General features: G+C 36.1%; 1 protein-coding gene across 1 annotated transcript in view; it reads left to right on the top strand.

Moving 5' to 3' along the window:
* The window catches only part of AQR (aquarius intron-binding spliceosomal factor), a 57,236-nt gene that overhangs the window by 33,119 nt on the left and 9,362 nt on the right, over positions 1 to 14,755 (top strand). Inside the window, exons 26-32 of the mRNA XM_082762096.1 lie at positions 1,145 to 1,354; positions 2,238 to 2,375; positions 3,245 to 3,316; positions 6,755 to 6,942; positions 9,768 to 9,939; positions 13,675 to 13,845; positions 14,542 to 14,627. Coding sequence (XP_082618222.1) covers positions 1,145 to 1,354; positions 2,238 to 2,375; positions 3,245 to 3,316; positions 6,755 to 6,942; positions 9,768 to 9,939; positions 13,675 to 13,845; positions 14,542 to 14,627 — 1,037 coding nt within the window. The remainder of the gene's footprint in view (positions 1 to 1,144; positions 1,355 to 2,237; positions 2,376 to 3,244; positions 3,317 to 6,754; positions 6,943 to 9,767; positions 9,940 to 13,674; positions 13,846 to 14,541; positions 14,628 to 14,755) is intronic.

Consider the following 14,755-nt stretch of genomic DNA (forward strand, 5'->3'; position numbering starts at 1 on the left):
GAAGGAATCCAGTTTGGCATTTAAATCAAAGTATTTTAAGTAGAGATGATCAGGAAGTTTGCTTGTGCATTAGGTTTATGTGGCAAGATTTTAATATCAGAAGGTGGAGGCTGCTGGGGTGACCTCTGTGAAAAGTAGCCAGGGGCTGACCCTAGGTTAAACAGAGCCAGTTCCAGTTGGCTCCAAAACAAACCACTGTTCGCCAAAGCTGAGCCATTCAGTGATGCTGGTGGTGCCTCTGTGAAAACATGTTTAAGAAAGGATGAAAAAACATCTCACATCGCTCCAGCTGTGAAAGAGGACTGATGGCTGGGGAGACAGGGAGGGGCATAGGAGATAGAGAAACAACCCTGCGGGCACCACGGTCAGTGCAGGAGGGGACGAGGTGCTCCAGGTGCCAGAGAATTCCTGCAGTCTATGGAGAGGACTATGGTCGAGCAGGCTGTCCTCTGGCAGTCTCTAAAGGGCCACAAAAAAACACATACTCACACTGCACTCTGTGGAGGTCCATGCCACAACAGGCGGTACCCTTTCTTTAGGTATCCTAAAGAAAGCTGGAGCCTTTGGAGAACCCATGCTGGAGCAGGCTCCTGGCCAGAAGTTATTTTCTGAAGAACTGCACCCTAGGGGAAGGACCCATGCTGGAACAGCTCTTCAGGAAGGGTGGAAAGGAGGTTGAAGGGTCAGGAATAAGAGTGTGAAGTTGAGCTTGGAAAGGAGGGAGGGTGCAAAGAGAAAGTGCTTTTAGTTTTGTCTTTGTTTCTCAGTGTCCTACTCCATTTTTAATTCACATTAAGTTAAATTAATTTTCACCAAGTCAAGTCTGTTTTGCCTCTGGCTTACTGGTAAGTAATCTCCCTGTCTTTATCTTGAGCTGCAAGCTTTTCTGTCGTATTTTCTTCCCTCATCCTAGTGAGGAGGTTCAGTGATAGTTATTGGGTGTAGGTCTGGCATCCAGCCAACTTCAACACACTGCACCACAGCTTTGAAAATGTCCTCCTGATACAAGATCAAATGCTAATGTAGACATCTTGGTTTTGTGATTAAAAACAGTTATTTTATTTAGTAAGTGTGCAAGATGATAACTGTCCAATGACTTCATTACATTAAAAACACATCTGCATGACACTTTTGTTTACTATAGGTAATGTCCCGTTGGGAGGAATATATCAGCAAAGTGAAAGTTAAAGGTGGAAAATTGCCAAATGTTACAGACGTGTCCAGTTTCTTTCCTTTTCACCAGTATTTTGCAAATGCTCCTCAACCAATTTTCAAAGGCAAATCCTATGAAGAAGATATGGAGATTGCTGAAGGCTGTTTTAGACATATTAAAAAAATATTCACTCAGCTTGAGGTAGGTGATATGTAACTGTGAAAGGTAAATTAATCTGCTTAATCCTAAAGAAAGTTTACACAGTTCCAAAGTACAGTTTGCCCTAAATCCTAAAAGCAATATATGCCTTTAGGCACCTTCTTTATATTGCAGGGCGGCATTCAGGTGAGAACATCCCTCTTTGAGTAATTCAGGTGTCCATCACAATAGAGACAAGGGTCTAATCTGTTTTATTTTAAGCCTAGGAAGCACCCATTTTATGTGCTTCTTTTTCACTGATTATGTTACTAAAGTTGGTGCACTTATCACTCACTGTTCCCTTGATCCTTACAGGGTCTTTGTATTTACAGTGATTTGCCTTTAGTCAGATAACATAAAAGTGTAACATAAATGGTTTATCTTTTTTTTTTTTTCCCAAAATTGCTTGAGAGACTTTTAAAAGCTCTAAGGTAAGGGTTATCAGGGTATCTTTTCATCATATTACCTGTATTGGCCTTTCTAATATTAGATGTGATGTTATGATGCTGTTTAAAAAATAAAAAGGGGAGGGGAGTGGAGGACAGAATGAAAATATGAAGAACCAGTAAAGCAAAATTGTTTAGGGGAGGGCTCCTGAGAGTCAACTGAATAATGGTCTGAGAATTTTTATATGCATACAGGTTGCAGAATTCTTGGATATACTTTAACAAGCTTATGTTTTGAAATCCTGTTGTCTCCAGGTTTAGGATACAAAGAAATAAATAAAAATCCAAGATGGAATTGTTAACAGTACATACTCATAACTTTCTTGCTTAATTTTACTAAAAAGGTGGACAGATAGATAGTTTCAGTGAATATGTTTCATAAGCAGTATTTTTATTTATTTTTTAATTCTGTTCTTCAAAATTTCTTTTTTCTACAACAGGAATTCAGAGCATTTGAACTTCTCCGCAGTGGCCTGGATAGATCCAAATATCTGTTGGTGAAAGAAGCAAAAATCATTGCTATGACTTGTACCCACGCTGCTCTGAAACGACACGACCTAGTTGAATTAGGTTTCAAAGTAATGACATTAGTGATGCTACACTTTTTTATTTCTTCTTTTTGTCATTCCCCCTGCTTCATTTAGACCTTTATCTCTCTTAATTCTTTGCATCTAGATTATTTTGAGTTGCATGTTTTTACCTCTGTTTTTAATTGTAATTTTAGTGAAGAGAATTTTAACTTCTGGTTCTGTAAATAAAAGATTGCTTTTAAATTACATATATTGAAATGCTTAATAGTGTATGCATATAAAAATAAGTTAGCTTTGCCATATGAGATGAACTGCAGTGATATGATTGGGTGATAAAATAAAGGATGAATTGGGGAAAAACATGTTTATTGTAACTTTGCTTACCTAAAAAATGATCAGTTTGAGAAAAATAGCTATAATGCAGTGCTATTTTCACTCTGCAGTGTTAACCCTAAGTATTCATTTACTACAGATGTGAAAAAAAAAAATTACCACCAATAATTCTTTTGTATTTTTCATCTATAATGGACTCCATTGGATCACAAAAATGCACCTTTTCTACTTCACTACAAGAATACCAAATTAAGTTTGCTCCACTGCAGAATGCTTTTCCATCAAGGATGGATTATGGCATATGGGAAGCATATCCTGTAGTTCAGTCATTGATTTTTTTTCTAGATGTAAAGCCTGATTGGTACAGATAGATTTGCCATTGATGTAGTAGAATTTCATCCACTGGCACTGACTTAGTAGTAGTGATATTTTGCCTATAAAGGAAGACGTTGCTGTAATTGTCCTACTAATGAAAAAAACTTTAATTTCCTAAATAAGTAATTGATGCTTGTTTTTGGTAGGTTGAATAACAACATTAACTTGTATTACTTGGCTGATGGGCATCTCTATTTTTATTTTCTCAGTATGACAACATCTTAATGGAGGAGTCTGCACAGATTCTGGAGATAGAGACCTTTATACCTCTCCTGTTGCAGGTCAGACCTGAATTATAAAACATGCTACAAAAAAATGGTAATTGAAAGTCTGTGTTCTTGAACAATACCAAATATTGAAAGGAAAGTATCATGTGCAGAAAGTAACATAGAACTGGTATTTCCAATGGAGCAGACAGTAAGAATTCTCATGTTATTCCTCATTAGTTGTTTGTCTTACATACCAGTGACTAAATAGTAGTACTATCAGGGTTTCACTTTGGAAGCATGAAGATATTTAAGTGAACTAGCTTTGTCACTTTCTTACTTGTATTCTTTCTCATTTAATACATATTGCTAAATCATTGCTAGTTTTATTAAATAATATTTTTTAACAGTTTTTATGAAATAACTGCTCTTTGTTTCCCAAGATCATAAGTGCTCTCTGTCATCCTGACTGCCAGTGTTGCTTGTTCAGTTTCAGTCAAAATTAACAGAGATAAAGTGGATACCAAGTATCTACAACTTCGAGGAAAACTGTAGCCAAATAAAGAGGAGACATTCTAAGTGATGTTAATGATGATAACACCACAAGGAAAAAAAAATGAAAACAGCAAACAACAAAAAATTGCTGCTTATACTATGTCTGCTTTGGGCCAATAATTTTGCACCTTTTATTTAGCTAAGTTGGTAAATGTTTAGTTTGGTATCAACTGCTGCTTATGCTGTTTGGCAAACCAATAATTGGTAGCTATAAAAGGAATGTGTATGTGATATGGTTGAATAGAAGTCTTGCAGTTGGAAGGGTGCCATTAATGCAAGGAAGGAAGGAAGGAAACTGAAGCTAATGTGACATGTGGTATGTTTATAGGACAGTCTTTAGAAAGCCACATAGCAGTAGCTCTGTATGCAAAGAAATGTGTCCCCTACCCTTGTACTGTAAGGGATTGATGTAGTAGAGGGCTAACACTGTTACAGTTGCATATCTTTCCCTAAAAACATTTACTCTTATCCTTCTAAGATCAGCCTGTCTTTAAATTTGTTGTGCCTCTGGTGAAGATTGTTGGCTCAGCTCTGGGGTTGGTTTTGGCATCCTGAGCTTGAGCTGCATCACCACCTACTTTTAAGAGCTGTAGGCCTTCCTAAGTAGGCCTAAGAGTGCTTCTTATACACCAGTGGCTTAAATGACAATTTCAACCCCTTTCAAGTTATCTCTGTAATCTCAGATTAATGTAAGATAAAAATTCACCATTGGAAGGGAAGTGTGGGCTCCCTCAGGAACTCTGCAAACTCTTTAGCTGCAAATCAGAAGATGATGTGTGGGAAGCTGGTGAAACTTAAAACAGTGTGTGCTATTCGTTTGATTCTTAGTGTTGTGGCTTTCTAAAAAACTACAGACTGTTCATTTTCTAGAAGTAATTTTCCTTTTTAGATGTTTTGCTTGGAGCAAATATTTTCATTGAAAAACAATGATTTAAATTCCTCTAGAAAACCACATCCAAGCTCGGACTTTCATTCCAAAAGAAACTTAATGTCAGTTGAAAAAGGCATGACAGAAACTCCATGAAATATTGGTTAGATTTATAATTTTTCGCTTTGCTCCTTAACAATAGAAGTTCAAATACAATTGCAGGAAAGCAACTCCATATGGGCCTAGTGCACAAAAGAATGTGTGTATCCAAGATACTGCTATTAAAGCCCAAGTCCTGTGTTCAGTCTTACTGCAGGTTTCTTCTATTCTGGGGCCATTACTATGGTTCTTCTTCACCTTTTTGATTTGGTAAAGGTGACCGAGTTTTGATAATTCAGAGCAGGGAGGCAACTTGTTATTTTACCATCTAAACCCCAAATATGGCCTGAACTCTGAAGAGGAGCACATATTTCTGTCTTTTGGGGGGTGTATGGAGAGCAATCAAACTTGAAGCTTTTTGCAAATCATAAAACAGGAACAGTTCTGCTCTCTTTCACTTTAGTTCAGCAATTACAATAATAAAGTGGAATGGACTTGGTTTCTTTATGTCCTGTGGACTTAATGAGCCCTCATTGTAGTCTCTAGAACAGCAGTGAAATTAGGGAAACCTGAAATATAAGGAGATTTCTGCTTAGCTAGATAGCTCTGTGTCATAACAGTATGTAAGCATAAGTTGTAGTTTGGGTGGCTTCTCATGCAAGCTGGTCTGTAGAAGCTTAGGTTATTTAAATCTCTGTTTAAAGACAAGTGTTATACTCCAGAATGTTGTTTTTGCCTTTTGGCAGTCTTGAATTTAATGCTACTGTAGTGCTGTGTAATGAATAATTCCTGCATGGCTCTTTCCACGGTTTTCATTTATAATGAGATTATTCCATTTAGTGAAATAATCATCATGTAGTGGTTTTCTAACTATTTGAATCAATACTGAATAACATGATGCATCAGGTTAGTGAAGGGAAAGGGCCTTCACTGCATATATAAGGGCTTCTGCATATATAAGCAATGCAGAAGCTGAAGACTTCTGTAACGAAGGCAAACTTTTTTTTTTATGATAAATCTACATTCTGTGGGATATCCCATGATCATTCTTTGAGGAGCCATTCAAATAGTCACTGAAAATTGAGACTGGTTTGTTTATGTTTGGTTGTTTTTTTGGTTGAAAAAAAAATAGGCTTACAAAGTAGTAGTACTTGATTTCTTGCACTTGTAATTCAGAGCAAGAAGGTTTTTTTAAAAAAATCAGAGAGCTCTTTGCTGTCTGAGATTAAAACTGATGATAAGAGCAGAATGTAGTATACTTCGACTTCTCCAAATCAATAACCTTTTTTGGAGAAAAGGAAATAGTGTTTTTCCCAGCTATTGAAAATATTTTTCATCTTCTTCCTTTCTTAAGGAATCTTCAGGCTTGATGAGGTGGACAGTCCAGAGTGCAGTTTCCCTCCTTGCTCCCTGATCAGAGAGGGCTTCAGAGTTCTTCAAGTGGCAAGAAAAGGAGCTTCAGGCTCTGTCTTGAATAGTTCTCCCATGGGGACACGGAAATATCAGAGGAGTGTTTAAAATAACAGGGTCAGAACTGTAAAAACTGGCAGTCAGAAATCTTCAGGATTCTGATTCCAGGGTAATGTTACCCACACATCTGTTCCTTTTACATCCCTCTGTTAAAATAATCCTTCATGAACTTTCTCAGTACTTAACGTAGGTACACAGAGGACGATGGGGAACTGGAAACAGCTATGCATAACATACTGAAGGGCTTTCAGTCCAAGAGCCATGGTGACACATCTTGGTCATGGAAGAGAAAATGTGAGAATTCTAGAGGTAAACAGGAGAAGCATACAAACCACAAAAACACTTGAAAGGCAGGCAACATAGAGATTAGAAAGAAGTTAATAGTTGTCTTTAAAATGATTGCAGTTCAGTGTAGCTTAAGAATAAAATTTAGGGTTTAGACAACTAATTTGACTATTAATGTGTTGTAATTGAGTGCCTCGATTATATTGTAATACTTACAATTATGCAATTAATTCTAGAACCCTCAGGATGGATTCAGTCGTTTGAAGCGGTGGATTATGATTGGTGACCATCACCAGTTGCCACCAGTCATTAAGAACATGGCTTTTCAAAAATACTCCAACATGGAGCAGTCCCTTTTCACACGGTTTGTTCGTGTTGGAGTACCGACTGTTGATTTGGATGCACAAGGAAGAGCAAGAGCAAGGTAAGCTAAAGAAAATGGCATGTGTAGCTAATACCAGGTCAAGTGGAAAAACGCATGTATAGTATTGGAAACTTTAGATTATCAAGACAGGAGTTCGCAAAACTGTGATTTATATTTTGTTCAATTTGTTTCAGTTTAGATTAGACTAGTTTAGACTAGAAGGCGGGTTTTACTTTGCTGAAATGCAGTAAGATTGGCTTTATTTTATATAGTAGTATTCTGAGTATTTCAGTGAAAATGATATTTGAATGAATGTTAAGTCTCTTTCCTCCCCACAGAAGAAGCTTAGCTTTTTTTTTTTTTATTCCTTTTCTGAATTAATATATTCAAGGCTAAATAAATATTTGCTATTCCTCATAAGGTCTGCAAAAAGATGCTTTTATTACGGGATTTCAGATGAGCTTCAGCTCTGCCTGATAGTCAGCCAGGTTGTCCTCCCAAGAACATAATGCCTTAATGCCTTTTTGTGCATAGATAGATACTTATTCCTCATAGTAAGAGAGAACTTTTATTTTTTTTATCAATTTAACTGACATTTTCAATGTGACAATTTAGATATCAAATTTATTCATATTTGTGGCATCTTATTAATAAGGAAAAAGAAAACCAAAGAAGAGAAAATGATTCCATATAAATCATATATGTATGCATATATATATATATATATATATACATATATATATATATACACAAACATGCTTAGTCTTAAATCCTAGGTTTTTTCTAGGTATAAAGTACAATGAACAATTTGAAGAACTTCTTTTTCATTTAACAAACATTGGCTTTTAGAATATTATTTTCTAGCCATATGGACAACAGTTATTTACATTATTATATAAAAATGCAAATTATGCTTCAGTGTGAGGACAAATGAAGCTTTTTTTGCCATCTACTATTTTACAACATCTCAGAGGGAACAGCAGAATGTTTGCAAAGTGAAGAAAGTTTCTTGATCAAGTATTATTTCCATACCTTTCTACTTTTGTGCTCATAGGTAACTTCCCCATGAAGTATTTGTTACTTTACCTGGTTAGGATATTGTTCTGCATTTCTGATTGCGGCATTTTGGTTATATTACTCTCCCTGAAAGTATCAGGGATGATTGAGAATTGTATAGATTTTTGTCAGCTTCCCTTTGCTTTTCAGTTAATACATGGCAACGCACAAAATAAGAAAATAAAATTCATTTTGCAGTAAGAGTCTTTGCAACAAATAATACAGAAAATCCATTTGCCTTTACTCCTTTCTTCCTTGTAAAGAAGCATTAATATTTCTTAAATTTTGTAATGTTAAAATGCCTTCTAGATTTCTTTGCAAAATTTGTACCCTTCAATGGAGAGCTGATCAGGCAGAGCAGGCTTATGGCTGAGACACTACTGTACTGAGTTTCTGCCAGACATATATGTATGCTTCTGTGAATGACATGCTTCTTTGCATTTTGCAGGCAGGCCTCTTGTGTTACAAGCTGGCCAGTCTGTGTAGTTACAGTACACTTTTCATCAACACTTAGATCAGGCTTAAAACTGTTATTTGTCAAACCGGCCCTGTAGCTAAGTTATCAGTTCTATCTCCAAGCACGTACAGAGTATATTCAGATCCTTCAGGCAAAAAATGTTTACATATTGGCTCAACATTAAGGGGACAAATCAAAATTCTTAAATGTGAGGGACCACTTGCCTGTTTACCTCTCAATGTACAGCTTATCTAGTGGGGAGAAGATGGTGATCAAACTGTTAGAGACTTTTTTTTTTTTTTTTTTTGACTTCTGTTTCAGACTGATAGCTTAGTTCTAAATAAAATGTCCTTCTAAGCTCATGGTGTGAGTTTGTCACAACTGCATCACATCACTGGGTGGCATGAGATTTTTCTGCAAGATCATGACTGTCCAAATTTATTATGATTTTAGCCTACTGCTTTGCATTAATGACTTGTTCTGACTTCAAAACAAAGCAGAAATGGGGAGCATGTCAGGCTTTTCCCCAGTTTAATCTGAAATAACAGTGAGTAATCATCTCCGTCCACCTTCTTCCACATTTATGGAAGATGAAAGTGAAATGAAGGAATTAAGCATTCAAGGTTATGACCTCATAACCTTGGTTAGTGGCAGGAAAGAATTCAGTCTTGAGAGGTCACAGAGTAATTCTCTATACAGTAGTGTTTCACTGCAGGAAAAAATATTTAAAAGAAGGTAGTAGTTAAGCAACTGAATTGCTCATGTGTATAATCTAGCAACTTAGTTTCCCTTCCTTGCCTCTAGCTTCTTCATTAATATTCATTAATAGCTTAAATACCAGGATCTAATATCCAAATTCTTCCTAAAGAGGTAAATCACGTTCCCTTTTTGGGAATCCACAGGTAAATTAAGGCTATCCATGACAATGTTCAGTTACCACAGGAAATTTCTGTTAGCTGCAGCATTTGAACAGATCTGCCAAAACCCTTTCTGAAAACTTTGCTATTAGAATGTTTGGTTTTTTGTTCTCAGTTTGCGAAATAGAATATACTGTGGTTCTTTCAGTTTCTGCCAGCAGTTCTCTATGTATAAGATGCCATATGTACAGTTCTGTACAGTTCTGTACAGACATATAATTATGTATAGTTCTTTAGTATAAGATGCCATAGAGCAGGAGAAGGGGAAATTCACTTCAGGTTACAACCATATGTGATGAGGATGTAAAGAATTAGCCAGATTTGTATGCTTTGTAGAAAGAAGTAAAGTCTACAGTTTTCTGTGAAACAACCAGACAAAATGAAAAAAAAAAAAAAAAAAGTACTAAGTTCAAGAATTCACCTTTAATTATTTTTGTCTGTGTGGTTTTGGACAGTTTATGTAACCTCTACAACTGGCGCTATAAGAATCTGGGTAATCTGCCTCATGTCCAACTTATGCCGGAGTTTAGAACAGCCAACGCTGGATTTTTGTATGACTTCCAGCTTATAAATGTAGAAGACTTCAATGGTGTGGGAGAGTCTGAACCCAATCCTTATTTCTATCAGGTAAGAGAAATAGTGGATAGTGTATTTAATCTGGATATGGTTTATTAAATCTTCAGTGAAGACTTTAACAATACTGTAAACTGGTGTTTATGTTCTCAGATAACACAGCCGTGCATATAAATGATACTTTTTCTCCTCGTAATCAGTTTTGAATGTTGAAAAGGGTGATAATGTGTTATGTTGTGCTTTTTTGCTCAAAGTGAATGACTGCTTGCTGTTTCCATTTTCTCAAAGTTACTGGGTTGGGGCAGAGATTTGGTGCATAATTCATTATGAAACAATGTTTTGGCCTATGGCAAATTAAAGGCTGCTGTACTGTCATGATAACAAAATAAGCACAAGCATTTATCTGTATGAAGGATCGACATTTGCTCTGTGGCAGTGTTTTAATTTGATCTGTATATAAGAATGCAAAAGAGCCCATTCATAAAAGAAAGAAACAGTACTACAAGAAGTATGCATAAGAAGCAGAGAGACATTGAGGGTGAAGTGAATTGCAAAAGAAAAGCTTAGCCTTGAAATTTCTTGACTAAATTTTCAAATTAAGCCAGCAACAACAGCCTTTATCTATTTGTTTAAAATAGGAAATCCTTTGACACTTGTAATGAGATGCTTACATTTTCAGTCCTCTTATTCTTCTTCACTAAAATTTTGTTTTAAAAACAAAGATGGGAACATTCTGGCACTTAAATAATCTATTTGGGTTTTCCAAAAAATTAGAAGCTGGATTTGTGTGCAAGTTAGTTAATACAAATAGAGAACTAACACCTTATATCTTGTTTAATGTTATGGAATGCAAACAATATAGTTCAATATAGTTTAAGCTAGTAATATGCATGTTCATTTTTTTTTTTTTTTTTTGCTTACAGAGATCATTGAGAATGTTAATCTGTTTTTTTGCAAGGTATTCATAGGGTATGCTTGGGTTCCTCTTGCTTTTTATTTTATTTTATTTTTTTCTTTTTAAATACGAGCTAGCATGCTGTTACTGAATGAAACAAAGGCGTGAGCCAGAGTCCACTGCTTATCATTTCTAGCTTGGGGTGATGGTTGTTTGAAGGGGAGAGTTTTTGGTGTTGGAGTTTAAGCAATAACACTAGCATATAAGTAGTAAAAAGCTGTCTGCTGAAACAGCAGTAAAGCAGAACCCCCTTAATAATAAGAAAAAAATAAATGAGGCTGACATGTCCAGCCTGGTCAAACACATGCTAAATGGGCATAAGATCCTTGTATAAATATAAGAAGAATAAAATTCCACAATTGAGAATAACGTTTTAACTTGAAAGATATTTTTGCTCACAGAAAATGGATGTAAACAGGCTATGAATAAGTTAACTCTGAAAATTGGACAAAAGCTCCTAGAGCCAGAGGAGTGATGCTCTGGGACAACTGTCTTTTTTTAATTATTTATTTATTATTATTATTATTATTATTTACTTAGAAAAGTTAGGAAATATACTTTAACATTAGATACTTTGAGATTGAATAGGTGTGGCCTGAAATAGAAATAACTGAATTTGATAATCCAGGTGTCTGTCTGTCTAATCAATTGTTGAAAGGAGTTTCATTATTCTAGTTCAATGAGCTCTTTTTCTGAGCATACTGGAGAGTGATTCACTGCAATTTTTTTTTTTTGCTTGCTTGTTTAAAAACTTGTTAAACTGTTGCTAAACAGATTTTGTTTGTTTGCCTCTTTTTTTTTGTTTTGTTTCTGTTTTAAACCCCTTAAATTTAAATACTGGTATCTGTAGACTATCAACTATTAATGTTTTAATAGCATTAATGCTATTAACATGGAATTATAATTCCACAGTTCTAAATAAGAGGTGTGTTTTTGGTATATTAAGTAGAAGAAAAAAGTTGTATTAACACTTCTTGAGTTCTGTAGAAATACATTAAAGTGGAGGTTCTTTTGGGCTGCCAAGTATATAAATGCATTAGGTGCAAATATGTAAATATTTACGTCTTTGAATATAATTTAAATGTTAACACTTGTTATAAATGAAGTATCAACTCAATCTGAATTTAGTAATATTTATAAAATAAATATTTATAAAAGCTATAAAAGGCAAGTAATCAGTGCTGGGTGTGCGGGGAGTCTACGCTCCACCAACACGCACACACAAAGATCAAACATTCTAAATATACAGAACATTGCTTTTACATATTAAACCCAAGTATGCCTATACATACATACAATCAGGAAAGGTAACAAACAATCCTTTAAGTTCCATGACTTAACAGTCTCCATTTTCCACTCCTTTTCTTGATTACAAACAAGTCTCCATTTTCTATTCCTTTTGAACAATATATCTTGCTTTAAGTTGTCAAGCAACTCGGCCTTCGGGCCTTATCTATCCCGTTCTTCCCGGATCGAAGAAAAGCATATCCATCTCCTTTTCAAGGCCAATAGGCCTGGGTCAAAAGGCACGTCCAGGTCAGCAGGGGGCGTAACAGCAAAAGCCTTCGATGGCTGTAGCAGCAGAGGGGCCCATGGCGTAGCAGTCGGATCAGTAAAGGAGCCCGCAGCTCCCTCGCTGCCTGGCAAACCACACGTTTCTGACTGTGGTCCCACAGGGCTCTTTAAGGCCTCAGAGATTGCTCACCAGGTGCTGAGCAATCCCACTGCAACCTTGTCGTTTTCAGTTGCAGAGTCCCACACCTTGACCTCAGTTTGGTCCCATGTTTCAGGCTCATAATCTGTCCAATTGTTAATAAGGAGAATAAGCTGTAAGGTTACCAGGACAGTCTTTATTTCTAAGGACGTATGATTCCCCATAATGCGCAACCACTTACCAGCAAGGGGCAGTTGTGTGTGCAGGTCCGCTTCTCTCAGCTTGAGCTTCTTCCCAGCTCCAGTGCGCCCATTTCCAGCGACTTTCTGTATGAGCTTCTTTGAGCGGTTTGCCGAGTTTGGCCGAGCCTATCTTCATGAGGCAATCAATGCGCCTCTTCCCATTCCGGTCTCCATTCTGCTAGCCTGTTCCTTTTCATTCCTTCTTTTTGCTTCTTTATTGATGACATAACTTTATTATATCGTGTTGCCTTTTTTTTATCTTGAGGACAGGCTCCCCTCTTATACCCTTCTCCCCACAGCAGTCCTTTTCAAAAAAAACTTTTCATTGGTCAAACAATTTTGCAAATAACAGCAACGGCAAACACCCAGAAACTTCCATGCCTTAACGGCTGGAGAACAAGCAACCCAAGACTGCATGGGGTCTTCTGAATCACCCTTCTTTGCTCCCTCTAAACTCTTACATTCCTGATGGCCTCATCGTTAAGAGTTTAATCCTATCAACCACGGGGCTTTCCGACCCCCATGGCCACACTCCCAAATCTCCCCCTTCTTTATTAATATCAACCATTTTCTCGACACGAATTACCACTCCATATATAGCACACTTCTTTTAAACATTTTAATACATTCGAGGAGTACTAAATATTTAGATTTTAATTGAAATAAAACTGAGTACTCCTCAGTTGATACTGGAAAGTCTAAATCTGTTGCCTAACAATAATGTTGACAGATTTTCATCAGTTTTGCAACTGAAGAGGGATAGGGATCTCAATTATTAAACTTACTTGTGATTCTTTTATTCCTTCAAAATGACTTTTATGAAGTGAAATCAACAGATCTGTAAATGTTTCAGCACTGAGATTTTTCTCTAAATAGACAGTTGTTCTTTACAACCTTACAAAATGAATATCTTGTTTTTCCTTCCTTTTCAACTTAAGAATCTTGGTGAAGCAGAGTATGTTGTGGCACTATTCATGTATATGTGCCTGCTCGGTTACCCTGCAGACAAGATAAGCATCCTGACAACATACAATGGACAGAAACACCTGATCCGTGATGTCATTAACCAGCGTTGTGGAAATAATCCACTGATCGGACGGCCAAACAAGGTGACTTTCAGAATATATCGCTCATTAGAGTGGCTCTGTTTTTTCATAATTATTGTGTTTATAACATGACATGACATGATTGAATCTGTTCAATCTGATTGAATGGAGTCACAGCACATACTTATTAACTTGCATTCTGCGGAATTTCACTACTCTTTTTGCCTGTTTTGTAATTAGTCATACAAAGAAATTGCAAAATCAGTGAAGTTTGATAGGCCACTGACTACACGGGACAGAATATTATTCTTTTGTCATTTATTTTGTCTGCCTTTTAAATAAATAAATAAGAAATATCCACCCAGAGTAGAAATGGCAATTTGATAAAATGCATGATGAAGAATCTTAAGAACAAATAATATTTACAAATAAATAATATTTACAAAATTCTGGTGTCTGCAGGTTAAAATTCTATAAACTGGTAGCTTTCCACAAGCTTTTTTTTTAATTAGTACTCCACAGTTAGCTGTCCTAATTGAATAAAAAAGTGACTCTCTATACTGTTACTCTCACATCTCCCAGAAAGAGGAATTTGATGATCTTTGGTTAGAGGTCAACTAAAACAGAATTAAAACATTCTCATTTCCTTTCTTATTTAATATAGTCTGAATAGGAAGTTGATGTTAAAATTTGGATATCACATTGTAATCGAAATGGCAAAGATTAACCTATTTAGTTTGTTGTTTTTTGATTGTCTAGGTAACAACTGTGGACAGATTTCAAGGCCAACAAAATGATTATATCCTCCTGTCACTAGTGCGTACCAAAGCTGTAGGCCACCTTAGGTATGTAAGAAAATACTCTTGTAGGGACATTAAGGTGCACATATTACAAACATATTTCTGATGTGGAAAACATGATGCAAAAGTGTTCAACTTTTTCAGTATACAGTAGAAATGACGTTTAGTACTGT

The sequence above is a fragment of the Aythya marila genome (genome assembly GCF_965140915.1).
Source record: "Aythya marila genome assembly, chromosome: 5".
NCBI lineage: Eukaryota > Metazoa > Chordata > Aves > Anseriformes > Anatidae > Aythya > Aythya marila.